The 19769-nt window shown below is 31.9% G+C and overlaps 1 protein-coding gene across 1 annotated transcript in view; it reads right to left on the bottom strand.

The window, feature by feature from the left end:
- ATRNL1 (attractin like 1) overlaps nucleotides 1–19769 on the bottom strand; it is a 541384-nt gene that overhangs the window by 290602 nt on the left and 231013 nt on the right. The window contains exon 26 of the mRNA XM_045568085.1: nucleotides 13000–13078. Within this exon, the coding sequence (XP_045424041.1) occupies nucleotides 13000–13078 (79 nt within the window). The remainder of the gene's footprint in view (nucleotides 1–12999; nucleotides 13079–19769) is intronic.

The following is a 19769-nucleotide window of genomic DNA, read 5'->3' on the forward strand; positions in this document are numbered from 1 at the left end:
AAAAGTGAAATGAATCTTAACAACTCTTCATCTTTTAATATGCAGTTGGCATGAATGGCATCCCCAACCACATTATCTGATATGTACTTTTAGTTAATATAAATTTTTCTTGATAAAATAGATCCCACAAAATTAAATGGAAAACATATTTAATTAGGTAAATTATAATTTTGAATTAACCTTTAGAATAAAATGAGATATGTTTTCATCTGGAAATAATTACCCTAATACACCTCAAAGAGTAATTAAAACACAGTAGTCTATTTTGCCACACATATTAAAGGGGAAAAAAAGAGAGTAGTCCAAAAAAGCATTAATGCTAATTTGTATAATATTAAGATTACTAAGCGATGATCCAAGATATTAATATTTTGATAGGTATCTATTCAGTCACACACTTCCAGCCACCACAGAAATGTACACTAAATCTCTCTTATAAAACTATGAAATTTTCAGTCTAAAACCAAATGCAATAGAATTATTTATCCAATATTGGGTAACTGCTAAACAATGAGTATTAAACAAATAGGAGGTTCTTTACAAATATTTTTTGTATGATCTGACTGAACAAACAGGTATACCATTTACCATGTCTTCTCCAACACTGGATTTTAGTTGTCAGTAACTGGAATATGATTCACCCACAAGTGTGCCATTAATTGGTTATAAATGTATTGATGCCCAGAGTTCTCGAGCAGCCTCCTGGGATGTGTGTCAAAGCCTCTAGGCAGAATCCAATAACCACAATCAGCCTAACCCACTAACCTTAGTGTATCTTGCAAACATTCTTTTATTAATAATGGTTACCTTAATACAAAATAGACTAGGTTGTGTAATACAGTAATAATAGCATTATTTCTAAATACAGCATATGTAAGAAAAAAATGCAGTACTCTAACAACTTCCCCAGTTTCACTTGTTTCAACTGGTTGATAAAATAATATAAAGTAGTCCATAGAGGTTATAATTTAGCTTTCTTACATACTCCATTCAGACTCCTCAAATATTCATAATAGTCTCAATATTATCATTTAGCAACACAACTGTCCTAAAATAGTGTATTTTAATTAGATTTTGCATTTCAAAGCACTTTTTATATAGAAATCAATTTTATGCAACTTATATCAATACCCTCAGATAAAAGAATAGCCAAAGGTTATATGTAAATTATTAATTATCTAAAGGAAGCAAAACTGATTTACTGCTTAATTTATGTTAGCTCATCTGTTAGGCAAATATCTATTCTGAAAGTAATAATAAATTGTCCACATCTACTTGACATAAATGTTTCATATTAAATGATATAATAAAAAAAAACAGCTTCTAAGAATAATGAATTTCTCTCATTTTGATTAGAAAACTATGGGTCTTATATAGAATTGTTTAAACAATTATGTACAGATTTTCAAAGTCAAAGATAATGTTCCAATTATGGACTTCACTAGAGTCCACAATGTCAGTACGTTAGCATGAATTTTAAAAAAAAAGTTAATATTTTTACTGAGGCAGTTTTAAAGAAATAGTCCAAATAGAATCTTTCTAACCTGTATGTTTATGGAAATTAATGTTCTCTTACAAAGATAACTTGGCATATTTAAGAAAAAAATATGTTTTATATTAATATAAATAGAAAAGTGTAATAGGGTAATAATTAAAAATAAAGATAATCAAAAGGGAAATTTCCAAGATGTTTGATGATTTTTTTAGTTTTTTAATTATAATCTCATATATATTTTGCTTCAAAATAATGACCATGTGTAGATTTTAAAGTTGGATGATATTTTACAATCTTTAAACTTTTAGTAGTTGGAGAATTTGTGCTTCTAAGTTATTGCAAGTCAGTTTCCAAATTAGTGTCAAAGTAGTAAATACTAACTGTTCTAAATGCCCTAGGTGGTAGGCCAGCACTTGAATGCCAAAGTTAGTACCATTCCTTAACACAATATGGTACAAATTTATACTTGTATAATATTATATAATGACAATACTGTTATATAGTCTTTCTACACCAATATAAAAAGTATTTATAAACATATGTAATTTTTTTTCTATTTAAATGAAGTAAAAAGTAGCAGAAACCAAATTTTATTATTTTCCATTTATTATCATATTTCAAACACTTTGCAACATGGTCTAAAGCAGTTTGCCAACATTTTATTTTAACTCTCTAAGATTATAATTCAGCTTGCTGTGTCTTAAATTTCTTACTAAAATCTTCAGTCATTTTCCTTATATTACTATTATAAATTTGAGTAAGAGTGATGTAGTTTTTGTGAAGTACTCTACTGGAGTTGTGGTTCTATAATTATTTCTCAGAATTACATACCTGGATTGGTATTCTGGAATTCTTAAAAATATCTCTCTAAAAGAATATTCTAAGTGTATTACTCCATGGTAGAAGTAAATAGTAAACAGAAATGATGATATAAAATGGTCAAAATGTGAGGTATCATGAAGATACTAGTTATGCATTTTGACTCCTCATCAATAAATGTTAAATATTATTTTTAAGTTTCTAAATAATTTAGAGTTATGATAATTTATTAGAATTTTACAGTTAAATTCTAAAATATTCAAAACTGCGTTATATAGAGCATGTTACCTTTAGTGTAAATAATGTAGAAAAAAACGCATGTTCGCATTGCTTCTGTATTTATAAAATAACTTCAGAAGACTACACACAAAAAAAATTGATAATACTGGTTGGCTATAGAAGGGAGAGAATTGAATGGTTGGGCAACAGGAGTGATAATTTTGATTTCTGAAATATATAGATATATCACCTATCAAAATATATATAAAAACAAGTAAAGGAATAAAAATGATGCTTGATTCGATATCAAACTGCACATGTTTACTTCCGATAAAGAAGAGATGACTTCCAAAAATCTCTTCCATTACTAGAATAAAATTTTATGTTACCAAATTGCCAAAGAAATGGAAAACATATGTCTGGAAAAAGATATAAAAAAGAAATCATCCTCATCCCTAGCTACTCAAGGAACAAGAATAAATTGGCCACACAAAATGAATTTGAATGGTCTGTAGGAATAAAGAATCAAGCTTTAATTGATTGCCCTTGTTCAAAGTATTGGTTATGCTCTGGAGTAGAAAATGAAATACCACATGTTATCACTTATAAGTGGGAGCTAAGCTATGGGTACACAGGGGCACATAGAGTGGTACAATGAACATTCAGAGACTCAGAAGGGAGGAAGGTAGGGGAGTGAGGAAAGAAAAACTACCTGTTGGGTGTAATGTACACTATTCATGTGATAGTTACACTAAAAACCCAGATATCATCACTATACAATTCATCCATGTAACCACAAACCACGTGTACTTAAATGTATCAAAATAAAAAAAGGTTTAAAAATTATATTGTCTGCAAACAGAGGGAAAAAAGTATCAATTACAATATAACAGTGAATTTCAGACTCAAAATAATTAATATACTATAATAGTTAGTAGTTTTTGCATTAGATTCACGTGAATCTAGTACCATGTTCATTCAATACACTCTAATAATGGTTTATCTAAATATCACAATTAAAGTACATGAATTATTTCAGTGAATGACAATAAAGTAAATTAGGCCTTAATTACACTGGCATCAAAAGAATTTAAAAATAAAAATAAATATAATATACTGTATAAATATACCTAGTAGTCTAGGTAATTTCTAGATTAAGGACAGTACATGAAAATGCAAATTTAGCTTAATTCCAGTACAGATGTGACTCTTGGAAATGAGGAAGAAAGTAGAATTATTTCTTTAATAGGGATAAGACAATTAACTGGAATAGGCGTTCTCAAATTATACTATTTTGAAATGTCCTCTTTGGTTGAGAATCACTGTTATAGTGAACCACTGCTAGTGATGGAGTACGCACAATATCTGGATCATTCAACATATTACCTATTTTCATGTTCTTTATAGTATGGCTGAATTATTATGAAAACCAGTTCTTCAAGATGCAGATATTATTGTAAAAGCATTTTTATTCTGAGATAAAAATACAATATAAGTGACTAAGATAACTGTATACTAGTCGATGACTAAAGTTATTTTTGGACTGTTAATAAGACATTATAATAACTATGTTCAAGTCATAAGAAAATGATTTTGTTGGAAGCATTTTTTCTCAAATTAGAATCAGTATAATATATTTCAAAAGCTTAGAATAAGAAGAAATTTTAGCTCATAAAATAATACATACTGCTCAATTCCATATTCAGTTTAAATATGTATTTGAATGCCTAAGTGTTAACGCTATATAGCTAGCAAACAAATTCCCCTGTAAGGGGAGGTGGGTGGTAGTGGTAGGAGAAATGCTCAACACGGATGTGAAAATTATGGCAAAATTCTTTAAATGGGGACAATTCTGTATTTTAAGCAACAATTGACACAATGATAAATGGTTAATATGGAATGTTGGTAGCATTATCACCTACACACTCAATTTTTAATATGTCAAATCCTATCAACAAAATTCAGAGAAATTCTATTGCTATCATTTCACAATACTTTATGCAATACAAAGAATCATATGCTATTGCTTTAACAAATGTATTATTTTAGCAAAAACAATGCAAAGTCAGATAAACAAAAATTTCTTCTTTTACTAACCAAGTATTTTGATCTATAATCCAGAACAAATTAGTTGCTAGTCATCTAATAGAGTTAAATAAAACAAAAATGGCTTTTCCTTTTAAACCTCTATTTTCTATGTTTTCCCACATAAATGAGTGTCAATGAAAAGCTGCTATGGTCAGACATCAAAGATAAGATGTAATTGACTTGCCTTGCTATATCATATTAATTAAGACTCCATTTACATTACAAAACACCAAAACTAAATAATTGGTTAAAATGTGTGATTTTTTTATTCTAAGTTCAATTAACTATATGGTTGCCCTATCTACATGATTCAATCAACGATAATCTAGAGCACAAGTGGAAGGATTGGTTATGGTTTGAAGCATTGACAGAAATAGTTGCTCTGCAACAAAAGGCATGAATATAAACTGTATGGATACTTCTTGCTCTATAAGTACAGTGGCCCCACTGAAGCAAGCAAATATCCTTTAAAGAATTCTCTACATTTGTTGTTTTAAGTTCTCTTCTCCTCCTCCTCCTACTGCTCTGTTTCTTTCTCTCTCTGACCCTCTATCTTGCTTTATCTCCTTTTTTAAAGGGTTTATTGAGATTTGATTCACATACTGCTATAGTTTAGATATGTGAAACTCCAAACCTCATATTAAAATTTGATCCCCAATATTAAAGGAGGGGACCTAGTAGGAGGTATTTGGGTCATGGGGCCAGATCTCTCATGAATAGATTAATGCCCTGGGAAAGGGGAGAGGGGTGGGAGGGGGGTGAGTGAGTTCTCACTCACTGTTAGTTCCTGGAAGAGGTGGTTGTTTAAAAGAGGCTGGCACCCCTCTCCCCTCTCTCCTGCTTTCTCTCTCTCCATGTAATCTCTGCAGAAACCAGTTGCCCCTCCCCTTCTGCCATGACAGGAAGTAGCTTTAGGCCCTTGCCAGAAGCAGATGCTGGCATCATGCTTCTTGTACATCCTGCAGAGCTATAAGCCAAATAAACCTCTTTTCTTTATAAATTACCCAGCCTCAGGTATTCCTTTATAGCAACACAAAAGGACTAAGACATGTACTATACAATTCACCCATTGGGGTATAGAATTCAATGACATTTAATTTATTCATAAAGCTGTGCAACAATCACCACAATCTAATTTTAGAACATTTTCATCATCCCAAAATGATACCCTGTACCCATTACCATTCACTCCCCAACCGACACTCTACTCCTCCCTCTCAACACCCACCCACAACCCAAGGCAACCATGAATGTACTTTCTCTATCAATTTGCCTACTGTTTTTAAGGTTCTTCCATTGTCATAACACATGTTAGAACTTCAAATTCCTCTTTAAATGCAGAACAATATTACACTGGCATTTGGGATGTTTTCACTGTAAAGCTATTTTGAATAATGGTGCTATGAACATTAATGCACAAGTTTTCATGTAGACCAATGTTTTCATTTCTCTTCAGTGTATATCAGTCTATTAAAATTGCTTTGTTCCTCAGGCTAGAGTACAGTGGCATCATCATAGCTCATCATCACTGCAACTTCAAATTCCTGAGCTCAAGTGGTCCTCATGCCTCAGCCTCCTGAGTAGGTGAGATGGCAGGCATATGTCTCCATGCCCAGCTAATTTTTGCATTTTTTATAGAGACAAGGTCTTGATATGATGCTTAGGCTGGTCTCAAACTCCTGGCCTCAAGCTATCCTCCCACCTCCACCTCCCAAAGTGCTAGGATTACAGGCATGAGCCACCATGCAGAGCCCCTCAATTGATTTGTTATATTGCCCTTGCATCCTGCAACCTTGCTGAAATTGTTTATTAGTTCTAATAAGTTTTTAGTGAATTCCTGATGATTTTCACATATGAAATATATCACCTAAAATAGAGATCATTTTATTTCTTTCTTTCCAAACTGGATGCTTTTACCTCATTTCCTTGCTTAATTGCCCTGGCTAGAATATTCAGTAAAATGTTGAATAGAAATGGAGAGAGTAGACATACTTGACTTGCTCATGATCTTAGTTGTAAAAAGTTTTTTAAATATGATGCTAGCTATGGGATCTTGGTAGATGCCTTTTATCAAGTTGAGGAGTTCCTTTTCATTCATAGTTTGTTAGGTGTTATTATAATGAAACATTGTTGGATTTTGTCAAATGCTTTTTCTGCATCTGCTGAGATTCTTGGTGGTTTATGTCCAAGCTCCTTTTATTAACAATGGTATTTAAAAGCCAAAATCTGGGAAATATGTATGCTCCAATAAAAGGAACCAGGGCTCCTTGGAGAAATGGTGGATTCTAGGATTGGGGCAAGAAATATATAGGCTGAGCCTGGAGTTTCTTGTACTATTAAAATGTAAGGAAGTGCTCACACACACACACGAATGGAGGAGTATGTATGTCAGAAGGAAACAGGAGCCACTGAAAAGAGCTCTCTAATAACATAAAGGAAGATCTGGGCACTAGATGTGCTTGTTGCAAATGGAATGTTGATGTGTCCAGTGGGAAATTTAAAAATTACAAATACAATCTCTTTGCCTGCTAAAGGTATATTTTGATTATACATCTCTTCTTGAACCAGTTTTGGTAGTTTTTGCTAACTCCAGAGCTGATGGTGGGGGACAGTGGGCTGCAACTCTGAGTGATTTGATTCACCTGCTTCATGAGCGGTGGGCAGGGGTTGGTAGATTTCTGTATTCTCACACTATTTCCCCAAGCATGAAATCTCCACCCTATGACCAAGGAGGAGTGAAGAAGACTGAGGCTCTGGTTTTCTCGGACTGCTGCATCTCAGGAAGAGCTTCTTGCTCTACAGATGGGGCTCACTAGAGGAAGAGTGCCTCAGACTTTGGCAGCTTTTCCCTGGCATAGAGCCTCTGCAGTACAGAGATTGGGGATAAGAAATGCTGGTTATAGTGAGCTGAGAGAGCAGAAAGGGAGCAGGTTGTAACTCTAATACTAATAGATTTGCTGTTCTTAACAATATTTAGTAGATTTTCTTGAATAAATGTTTCTTCAATTGCTGTATGTACTGGGACAACTTCCAAAGATTTAAAATGGTTGTTGATTTGTTTTTAAATACCCTTCACCAGTTGTGGTTGTTTGCCTGGTCAGTAGGTCTGAGGAGCTCCTCTTGCTGTCATTCTAGAATTCATCTTGTCCTATTCTCTTACCACACTTCAATCAAGCTTTTGCCTCCATCAGTCCATTAAAATTGCTACTGTCAGAGTCACCAATTATTTCTCGGTGGCTAAATCCAATGGGCAATTTTCAGTTATTACTTTATTTGATCCACCAGCAGCCTTTGAGATAATCGATACAACTTTTTCATACAATGTTTCTCCTTAGCTTCCAGGAGCTCTCAGTTTTTCTCCAACTTCATCAGTAGCTGCTTTCCAGTATTCTTGCTGGTTGCTTGTCTTCCCCTGACTTCTTAAATGTGACTGCCCAAGGGATTAATCCTCCTCTTTGGTAATTTTATCTAGTCCCATGGTTTTGAATGTCATCTATGTGCTGAGACTCCCAAATTTATCTCTTCTGCTAAGATGTGTTTCCTCTTGCCAGATTCAACTCCTGCCTCCTTTGACACTTGAATGTCTAGTAGTTGGCCCAAACTTAACATTAAAAATTGAACTCCTATCCTTAAACTAATTTTACTTGTAGTAAACTCAGCAGCAGAGTGATCAATTTAAAATCAGATCATTTTAACTCAAATATGCTAACAACTCTGTAATAACTCTGTTGGAAACCCTTCAATGATTTCCTATCTCTCAGAATAGAAGCTAAAGCAGAGTTTCAAGGCCAATGTACATGTTAGAATCATTTATGAGCTTTAAAAATAAACAAACCAGGCTGAGCTTCACTGAAATTTTGATTCTATAGGTCTGGTGGGGGTTGGACAGAATGGCATGCCGATAGATATATAGATAGATGTTATATACACACACATGTGTATACATTTTTAAAGATCCACAGGTAATTCTAAAGGGACTACTAGATTGAGAACCCCTGTATTAGAGTACATATGGAGGAGGAGAGGAGTCCAAAGCTATAAGAGAGTTGTTAGTAATATTGATGTATAATATAATTTTAATCATTCTTTATATTATATATCAACAACAATAGTAACTGTTAACATTTATTGAAGTCTAGTAAGTAAAACAGTGAGGTGAGCACTTAGCATGTATTAACTGACTCGGTACTAAAAATCTTATAAAGTACAATCTACCTTATTTCATTGATTCTAAGACACATTTTTTTTCACATTTTAATATGTCTGAAATCTAATGTATTGTACAATCAATGACATTGTACAATCACTGCTGGCCAGATGACAGGTGTGATATAGTTGTCATTGCTTGCACAAACTTGATTATTCTAGTCAATGATCTATATGAAACATAGAAAACATTTTCACCTGCATCAAAAAGTGATTTATGAAAACTTGGACTATGAAGGTGAACTAGTTTTAGCAATTTAACCAATTTATTTGTTTCTATTTTCCATTCTATGTATAAATATGAATGATAGATATAAAATCCATATCTAAATAATTCTGTAAGAGACCTTCCAATAAGTATAAAATATTCTTAGCAGTAAGAGAGCATTGTCCCATAGTTGACTGTGGATTGTTTTTCCTTTTTATGTGGTACATCAAATAATGATTGATTGTATCATAGCATTAGATGAAATACAATATGTTGGCCCTACACCAAACAGATGGATAGGTTATATTACAAGTGGGCAATTAGGAAATCAAACCTGTTCAAACTCAAGTGTCTTTAAAGTTCTTTGTATGGTTCAGAGAGTTTGAATTTTGGAATATGACAGACCTGTTTAAATTATAGCTTCTCCATTTTCTAGTTGTAAGTTTTGAGCATTTCACTCAATTCCCCTTAATTCCCTAAAAATGGAACCTCTGTCTTTTTTGTTATATCCTCAGTATTTATAAATCTGTCTGGAATATAGTTGAACTTAATAGTTGAACTGAGCAAAACAAAAGCATTATATTTACAATAAGATCTTTGGAAACATATTTACACAGCCACAATCAATTAATTTTCAAATTCTATTGCTTCCATATATATTTGACTTCTCAATTCAAGTTATTTTTAAGTAGTATATTAATTTTAAAACTATGATGATATAAACAGACATGCTGAACATCTGTAATTTCTAGCCTTTAAGATTAAGTGAAAAAATGAATATAAGAGTAATCATTATAGTTTGTAATTCAGTAAACACAAAATGATAAACAAAACTAAGTTTACACTGAAGCCATTAACTACAAATTTGTGTACAATATTTATCAATGGTTTAAAAACACATGTTTTATGGAAAAATTCATCTATATATTAAAATGATTAAACATTACACAAAATTCAGATTTTTAAAGTACTAAGAAAAAAATCTATAAAAGGTTGCATGAAGTACTTAATCAATTAATTTTAATTTTCTATGTCAAATAACATTTTCTCATTCTTGTCACTTTACACCCAATCCACTCTCTGTAAATAAGTTGAATGTCTAAGGAGGCAGACAATTTATATAATACTGCTGCATTGCATTAAAAACATTAGATGAGAACCCATTTACCAAAAATTTAGCATTTCAGAGAATATTTTATGATTAATTGCTGACTTTACCCATAAAATGTTATTAGGGAAGTATAATTTACTATTATTATTTCTTATCTGTTTTTGTGCCCATAAAACAGGTATAGAAGGAAAGAAATAGTGTATTTGCCTCTAGAAAAGTAGTTTGTTACTCAAAATCTACTAGAACTCTACTTATGGGGTTTAGCTTATTATTTTTAACTCAAACTTCAGTTTGATAATAATGAATACAAATCTAGGTTTTGTTTCACTATTATGAAATGTGAAGGGAAGTAGAGCATCATGAACACAAGCTCAAACATTCATTGGGTATCACACGTAATTTTTTTGTATTGACTTATAAGCATAAGAGAAGCATAATATATTTAAAAAGATAAAAAAAATACTGTGATAAGGTTCTACATTCAATTTTTTTAACTTTTAAAGAATTATAAATTTAAGAGAATTAAGAAGGAAAAATTGCTGGCACAGGAAATGTAGTGATCATTCAAATACGCAGACTTAATAGTAATATTAAGGTGATATAAAAATAACCCTACTTTTGTCTCTTCATCTGTTATTCTGTGGATTTTGCACTTAGATTCTCACTGAAACATATGACAGTAAAACCATTCAAAACATGTGGGAATAAATGTTTCCAAATGAAAAAATGTAACTTCTTGTCACTATTACAATATGCATGACATTTTCACTCACATTAGTTATATACATAATCAAATACCTTCATTGCAAGGGATAATTATAATATCTTCATTTTTGTATGCCTTATGATACCTATTTAAATTTAAATTTCAGTTTAAAAATGAAGATTATTAAACATGAAAAATATCTAATAGACTCCTTTTTACATATACCTGCTCCTAACAAATATTTTCGTAATGTGATGATAAACTAAAATTGAACGTGCCATTGAAACTAAATGTTTTCCATACCTCTGTAAAAAGACAGGCTATAAAAGTGAATTGACCTTTCTATTAATAGTATACTATCATATTTCCACTGATCAATATCTACTTATTGTTTACATACATTAGCACATCCTAAAAGAAAGCTTTTATCTCCTTAATATGGTTACCATAGCAATGAGTTTGAATTTCTACATAATAGGATAAAATCAAAATTGAAGTCTTTTTTAGTTTCACATTTTTTGTTTTTAAGAACCCCTGAATTCTCAGGGGTGTTATTCGAAAGTCATAACATTAATAAGGGGCCTCTGATATCAAAAGCATACTACAAAAGTATATGTCTGTATTTATGAGAAACCAAAGCTTCAAATAGTTAAAAAGCAATATGGGTAGTTGAGTTAATATAATATATTCAAAAATTTCCAAAGATTATTTTCATTTTAAACAGTTCTTACATTTAGAAAAGCAACTAGCACAACTGCTGTAACAAAACAACAGAAAGTCTAAGAAGAATCTTTGAAATAATTTTCATTTACTGTTACAAATAAATTGTCATTATACTAATCATCAGTGTCCTCTGAGCTTTGCAATAATTGATCTCTTAATGTTTTGAAGAGCGAGTAACATATTCACATAAAGAAAAAATACTGGGCTCTTTTCCTTTTGGGAATATTACAGTTAATCTAATAGTTAAAACTGAATAAAGAGGGGATTAGATAAAAACACATTTTTACCTCTATCACATAAAGCCTATAAATGGAATTATCACATAAACTACCACTAGTATTTAAAAAATCTCTGTGGCTCATAAAACTAAAATGAGAAACAATCTTTTAACACAGTAGTTCCACTCTTATCCACAGGGAATACATTCTAATACCCTCAGTGGATGCCTGAAGTGCAGATCGTACTGAGCTCTAGCTATACTTTGATTTTCCCTATACATACATACCTATGACAAAGTTTAATTTATAAATTAGGCACAGTAAGAGATTAGCAACAGTAACTAATAATGAAATATAACAATTATAACAATATACTGTAATAAAAGTTGTGTGAATGCGATTTCTCTGTCTCTGTCGTGTTCTCCCTTTTCCCCCCACAAAATATCTTAATATTTTCGGACAGCAGTTGAGCAGGTAACCATAATAAAACCATGGATAATGAAAGAATACTGTAATATAAAAATTATTATCTAATAATAGATATCTGGTAGTCATCAAAGACAGTGTCATCTTTACTTTAAGCATCAATATATAAATGGTTTCTAAGACACTTAGGAATTTGCACTGAAAGGAATTTAGTAAAATTAAGTTTGAGAAAATGCCTCAACATATTTTTTAACATATAATGTTGTAGCTTGACATGACCTCTCAAAAAGAAAGATTTTCTATTTCAGTGGAGGTAGCAAATTAAATGCAACGTTATTACAAAATAAAGATTATTGTAATAAATTTCTAGGAAATAGTTTTTTCTAAAACCAAAAATATTAATTTATCATTCAAAATTTTCTTTTAAATTACAACAGACACTTATGAAAAATAAATTATTTTTATGGTATAACTATATACCTAAGCTAAATATAATACAAATTATTTAACCAACAATTAATACTTGTATTCACTATAAATTTTAACTACATGTTAAAAAAATTGTTGGCAACTAACCAATGCTTCCACAGATACTGAGCTAAAATGACAGTGGTAAAGTTTGCTCTAAAGCCTGAAAAATACTACATTGATTTGTTGAATATTAATAAGTAAAAATGATTTGAAAATTTGTATTCAAAAGAAAATGTTAATTAACAGACAGTAGAGAGCCTTATGTTTGCACAAACCTTTATACAAGAGATTAAATAGTATTACTGATACCTCTCTCCGTCGAGAAGCCCAGCAAGTTTGTTTGATCTTCCATACCACAGCAGCCACCAGTAACAAGGATAAGAAACAACTGGAATATAAAACACAAATAATTTTTGCTCAAAACGTATTTGAAATATGTAATGAAATAATAAAAGAACATATGAAAGACTTAAAAATATATCAAAATAATAATTTTGTCTAGATAAATTATTCACGCATAAAAGGGTAAATCTGCTATGTTTAAAATGTTCTCACAAGTAAAATCAAAGTGTATGGGTAGAAAAATATTTATATTACTTGTTATACATTATGATTTATCTTTTGGATTTTCTGTCAAAGGAATATAAATTTATTTTTTGACTTTTTTTACTTTATTTTTTATTTATTTTTTTAATTTCAGCATATTATGGGGATACAAATGTTTAGGTTACATATATTGCCTTTGCCCAACCCAAGTCAGAGCTTCAAGTGTGTCCATCTCCCAGACGGTGCGCACAGTACCTATTAGGTGTGAATATTCCCATCCCCTTCTCCCGCCTTCCACCTGCCCGACATCCAATGAATGTTACCACTATATGTGCACATAAGTGTTGATCAGTTAATGCCAATTTTATAGTGAGTACATGTGGTGCTTGTTTTTCCATTCTTGTGATACTTCACTTAGTAGAATGGGCTCCAGCTCTATCCAGGATAATACAAGAGGTACTAAACCACCATTGTTTTCTGTGGCTCAGTAGAACTCCGTGGTATACATATACCACATTTTATTAATCCACTCAGGTATTGAGGGGCAATTGGGTTGTTTCCACATCTTTGCAATTGTGAATTGCACTGCTGTAAACATTCTAGTGCAGATGTCTTTTTTACAGAATGTTTTTTTTCCCTTTGGGTGGATGCCCAGTAATGGGATTGCTGGATCAAATGGTAGTTCTACCTAGCTCAAAGAGGTATCTCCATATTACTTTCCACAGAGGTTGCACTAGTTTGCAGTCCCACCAGCAGTGTTTGAGTATTTCTATTTCTCCGCATCCATGCCAGCATTTCTTGTTTTGGGACTTTTTGATAAAAGCCATTCTCACTGGAGTTAAGTGATAATCTTGTTGTGGTTTTGATTTCCATTTCCCTGATGATTAGAGATGTTGAGTATTTTTTCATATATTTTTTGGTCTGTCTTCTTTTGAAAAGTTTCTGTTAAATTTATAATTTCATTAGTCTTATAAAGCAACAGAAATCACAAACAAAATCTTTTAATAGAATTGCTATTATAAGCCACAAAATATGGCAATTTTATAAATTCAAATGTCACATGTTCATTCATTTTATTTTTTTTGCCAACTATTGTAGATATGAGCATATTCTATCCAGTGGTTCTTAACCATCCAGTGGTTCCTAACCAAAGGTTATTTTGCTTCCTCCCCCTAAGGATCATTTGGTTATGTCTTGAGACATTTTTGATTGTCACTACGGGGAAGGGGGTACAACTTGCATCTAATGGGTAGAGCCAGGGATGCCGCAAGATATCCTACAGGGCACAGGACTGCCCCCAAAACAAAGAATCACACAGTACAAAATGTCAATAGTATTGGGATTCAGAAGCCCTGGCATATGCTAATTTTTAAATTAAGAAATAATTCAGTTACAATTTTCATATATGTGGTCCAATATATTAGTTACTAAATGCAATAAACTAATAATACAGGGTAATTTGTTAGCAGTAACTCGAGCCTGACAAATCTCAAAATAACAGAGATTTATGTGAATCTGATTATTCAATTCCAACTCTGCATCAGTGTGCATTTTCTCTTCTTATGCTCTGTGATCATAGATTATGCTATGAAAAGACCCAGAAGTTAACAGATATGGGACAGTACTAATTGACTGGTCACTGGCCACTACAAAAAAAACCTAGTCTTCATCCTTAATTAATAATTGGTGTATTTGTCACTTGATCCAGTCATAAGCAGTGGCAATTTTTGCCACTTTACACTCTTGTCAAGTCTTCAATATGCTTTTTTTCTTTGCCTCTGCCTCACTTGAAGCAGAAGTCCTTAGAATGCCCTTTGATGATGACAAGGATGATGACAAGGATAATGACAATTCTAGCACCATCGAGTGCTGAACACATCCCAGATACTGTGTTAGACACTTCAAAATGATGACTGAATTTAGTTTCACAAGAATGTTTCCAATAGGATATATTAACCTTATTTTAAAAAAGAAGAATCCAGTCCTCAGAGATTTTGAAGTTAATTGCTTATAGTCATACAGGGAGTAAGTGGTGGTACCAAAATTCAAATCTAGCTACTCAAGTCCCAAACTTTTTCCTTCCCATCTGATGGGAGATCTGAGGTTGCCCACTATCTCACAACAGTTCTGCTTCTATATCCACTCTCTAATCCTTTCTCTAGAATCAAAAGAAATGGATGAAAGACAAAGTCAGTGATCCTAATCTTTCCAACCACTAAGGTGCCTTTTTTTTTTAAAACATGGTAACCCTTTTCCCTAAGTCTTTCTACCTCATATTTAATTAATTTTTTCAAAAGCACACAAGTCCCATATATCCTAAAAAGAAAAAACAATAATCTGCTTGATTGGCCCTGTAGCTTTCTCTAGCTTACTGAGCAAGTGGTCAATGTAGCCACTTCCACATCAATTTCCTCATTAACCTTGCCTCAAATCCTTGTAATCTGCTATCTGCCTCTTCTACTAATAAAAATGTTAATATTAATAATAATTAATGTTTATATAATATTCAACATTTTAGAAGCCACTTTCCTCAAAATTTTTTTTCAACTGAAAGTCATCATGACTTTCTAGAAATTACATAAACTAGTCTTTTCTCTTTCAACAGATTTTTCACTTCTCCTGACAATATCAACAACTCATTCTTTAAAATTCTCTCCTGAATATTCTTTTTTTTCCTTCATCCTTCCTGATCCAAAATATAGACAATGAATGTAGGTTATATTCCAGATTTCCTCTTTTAACACATTAACTCCCATGAGAGTTGTATTTAACTCACTCTACTTTTGACCCTGGTGCTGTTTGAAACATATATAAAAATCTTACTTGTTGTTCTTATTGTTACAATTGACAATTTAATTCTAAAAATGTGGATTAAATAAATAGAAGTCAATACATTTCATTTTTCTATTTATGTTTACATTTAAATTACACTCGAAGTTTTTATTCTATTTTTGTAGTAAAACAGTGTGGCCCCAAAGAAAAGTTTTTGTGTGGCAGCCAATGTGTTAAATTATGAATATTCCTTAAAACTCAATTCACAAAAGTATGCTCTTCTCTTGCTCTCAAAAACAAGAATTATTCATTCCCATTGTTTCAACTATGACCTCAACTGGAATGATTTCCAAATCTGTGTCTTTAGACCTGCTAAATTGAGAGCATTTTATCATTAAAAGGGATCTAAGAGATTATTTAGTTCAAACTTTCTCCCAGGAAAGAAATTCCCAGAATAACTCTGATAGTGACCCAGCACCTAGTTAAATACTCATAGTAGCTGGAAAGTTGCTGACTCACAAGTTAGTACATTCTATTTTTAGTTAGTTCAAACTATGAAAGTACCCTAACTTTTATCAATCAGTGCGGCCTCTGTCTTCAGGGTTAAACTGAAGCAGTCTGCTCTATGCTAAAACTTTTTTATATATTTGAAAAAGCCTAAATGATTTTCTCTAGTCTAGTGGTTCTCCACCAGAAATGTTTTTGCCTTCCAGGGCACATCTGACAGTGTATGGAGACATTTTTGACTTTTATCACTTGTCAGGTCTCTCTTGGGAGGTTGTTTAAATTTCCTGCAATATACAGGCCGGGCGCGGTGGCTCACGCCTGTAATCCTAGCCCTCTGGGAGGCCGAGGCGGGTGGATCGCTCGAGGTCAGGAGTTCGAGACCAGCCTGAGCGAGACCCCGTCTCTACTAAAAATAGAAATAAATTATCTGGCCAACTAAAATTATATATAGAAAAAATTAGCCGGGCATGGTGGTGCATGCCTGTAGTCCCAGCTACTCGGGAGGCTGAGGCAGTAGGATCACTTAAGCCCAGGAGTTTGAGGTTGCTGTGAGCTAGGCTGACGCCACAGCACTCACTCTAGCCCGGGCAAAAAAGTGAGACTCTGTCTCAAAAAAAAAAAAAAAAAAAATTCCTACAATATACAGATCACCCTTCCCAGAACAAAGATCTTTCCAACCCAAAATGCCAATAGTGCTGAGGTTGAGAAATCCTCTTCTAGTCTGAATTATTACCATAATAATTGGTTTGATTGATTACATTTCTCTTGTTATACCTAGGTAACTTTTAAAATATGGTATTGGGAACTGATACTTTAGATACAGTCTGAGGATCCATCTTTTAAAATTTCAGTCAGACTATCATAACCTTACAAATGCTAACATAGGAGGTACAAATATTACCTAAAACCTACCATGTCCAGACTGAACTCACTAATAGCATTCACAACAATATAAGCAACTAACATCTATTGAGTAATATGTACAAAGCACTATGCTAAGTATTTTATAGAAATTGTATCTTTAATTACTATAATCACACAAGATATACCACATATACTGTTATGTGTTCATGTAAAGGATAAGAAAGCTGAGTAATGGAGAGTTTAGTAAATTGCCTAAGTTTCAAAAGCATTCATTTGCAAGTTCTTCCCTTTCCTCTGACTTTTTTGATTCACCATTACTTTCCAACTAAAATGTGGAAACACATTCAATTTTATTGTCTTTAACTGAGACACCAAATCTTGTCAACTGTTTATTTCAGAATGTCTATTGTAGTAAATAATAGTACATATGCAAAAATTCAGTTATATTTAATAATTAAACACAATTTAAATGCCAAAATGTATTTTTGATTACCTCATAATTCACAATATCCCACCTCCAAACAGTTACATGATAAAGATTCAGTTTGAGATGGTTAAGTCTAACTTAATTTCTCCAAGAGAAGCTTAAATTCTTTCTTGTTTAAATTTTATGACTCAGTGAAGAGCATCACTGTTAAAATGATGCAAAAGGACAGCATAAAAATATGCAGTTTTTATAATTTTCACTTTCTTAAGAAGAGGACATCCATACTTTAAGGGTTTGTATCAAATGTTTTCAATACTAATTCCTATTAGATTAGCAGTAAAAGAGCTATCATGATGATATAAACAAATTAGCTGATAAAATCAATAAACTGTTTAAGAAAATATTTTTCTTAAAGATATTCTAATAATCTCCAAGACACATAAAAACCCCATTAAAACATATCTTATTATCTGGCATATAATAGTAGTCAATAAACTTTTGCTAAATGAATGGAATTGGTTCTTTAATTGATTTGAGTAACAGCTTTTTTCTGAAATCAAATGTCTTATTTGGCATTATTATCCTTATATCAAGGTAATACATTATAAATGTTCTTGATTTCTAATAATTTACATTGCAAATAAAAGTTATAGTTTCTTTTAAAAAGATCTACCAAAAGAACAGTTTATTAAGAACACTTGCTGCATTAAAAGGAAAACAAACAAGCAAACAAATAAAAAACACTTGTCAAATTTATCTAGTACAGTTGAACACTTACATTCATCCCTTGGTGACTATTAGAAAATCTCAGTCATTATTGACAATCCTGAAAGCCTGAAGAATGACAGAATGTCCATCATCTGAATTTCTTCAATAACCTCTATCCCATGCTATCCCTTCCATTAGCTCCATTCTGCCCACTGGACTTTACATTAGAGAGAAATACTATAAACTTTTATGATATTAAGTGATGGAAAACAATTCTGGGTTTATCTATTTCAGTTAGCTTTTCCCTACTCCATCACTTAAATCAAAGGACTTAATGGGTAACATCAAACATTACTATCTTTTAATTTGGTGTTATGGCAAGTTTTTTAGAGAAAAATAAGTTCTCACTGCTTTCTTTCATGTCTTCTTTTTCTATTATATTAATATTATACAAAAGCTTTTATTCTTTCTTGGTATACATATTGGGGAGAAAGGGTAATTGGGATTTCTTTTTTTAAAAACTATGCTGTATGTTAATGGTATCAGAAAGGTTCAATACTCCTCAGTATAATCCTTCCAATTGAAAGAAATAGAAAAACAAAAAAGAACATAAAGGAAAGAAAAGAAACAAAAAAGCAAGTACATACAGGGGCTGCAAGAATAAGAAAAGGGAAGCATAGGAGCTTAGGGAGAGATTTTTCAATAATTTGATTTTAACCTTCATAAAATGGTCATTTTTGAAAGCATTCTTAATATAAAAAAGACACCATGGAACTCATTATGTAATGTCATTTAGAGATAATTAAAAAGAATTCAATAGAAGTAACATAGCCTGGTAAAAGGTCCTATTGTAAAGAAGGTTTCTAGTGACAAAGAAATGCCCTCTGGTGGTAATCTAGTTGGCCAAATGCAAAAAGAGATAATATTGTCACTATTTTATAGCAATTTGAGGTTAATTGATCATAAACCTCATGAAGTCTTAAATACATATTTTAAAGAATGGCTTGGGCATATTATTCTTTTATTTTGCTTAAAAATGTTAGAAACTAGGGAACTGTGTTGAAATACAGAAATTAATTATTTTTAAAAGTAATTTGCCACCAGTTGTTACTCCAGAAAATATTTTTGAATGATTTTATACTTTCATAACTCTTAAAGAACTTTTTGTTACCAACTAAAATATTAACAATAAACTAACTTAAAATGCAATAAAAGCTGTGTGTAGGTTTCAGTCATCAGATTACAAACATGAAAA

Source organism: Lemur catta, chromosome 14, assembly GCF_020740605.2.
Source record: "Lemur catta isolate mLemCat1 chromosome 14, mLemCat1.pri, whole genome shotgun sequence".
NCBI lineage: Eukaryota > Metazoa > Chordata > Mammalia > Primates > Lemuridae > Lemur > Lemur catta.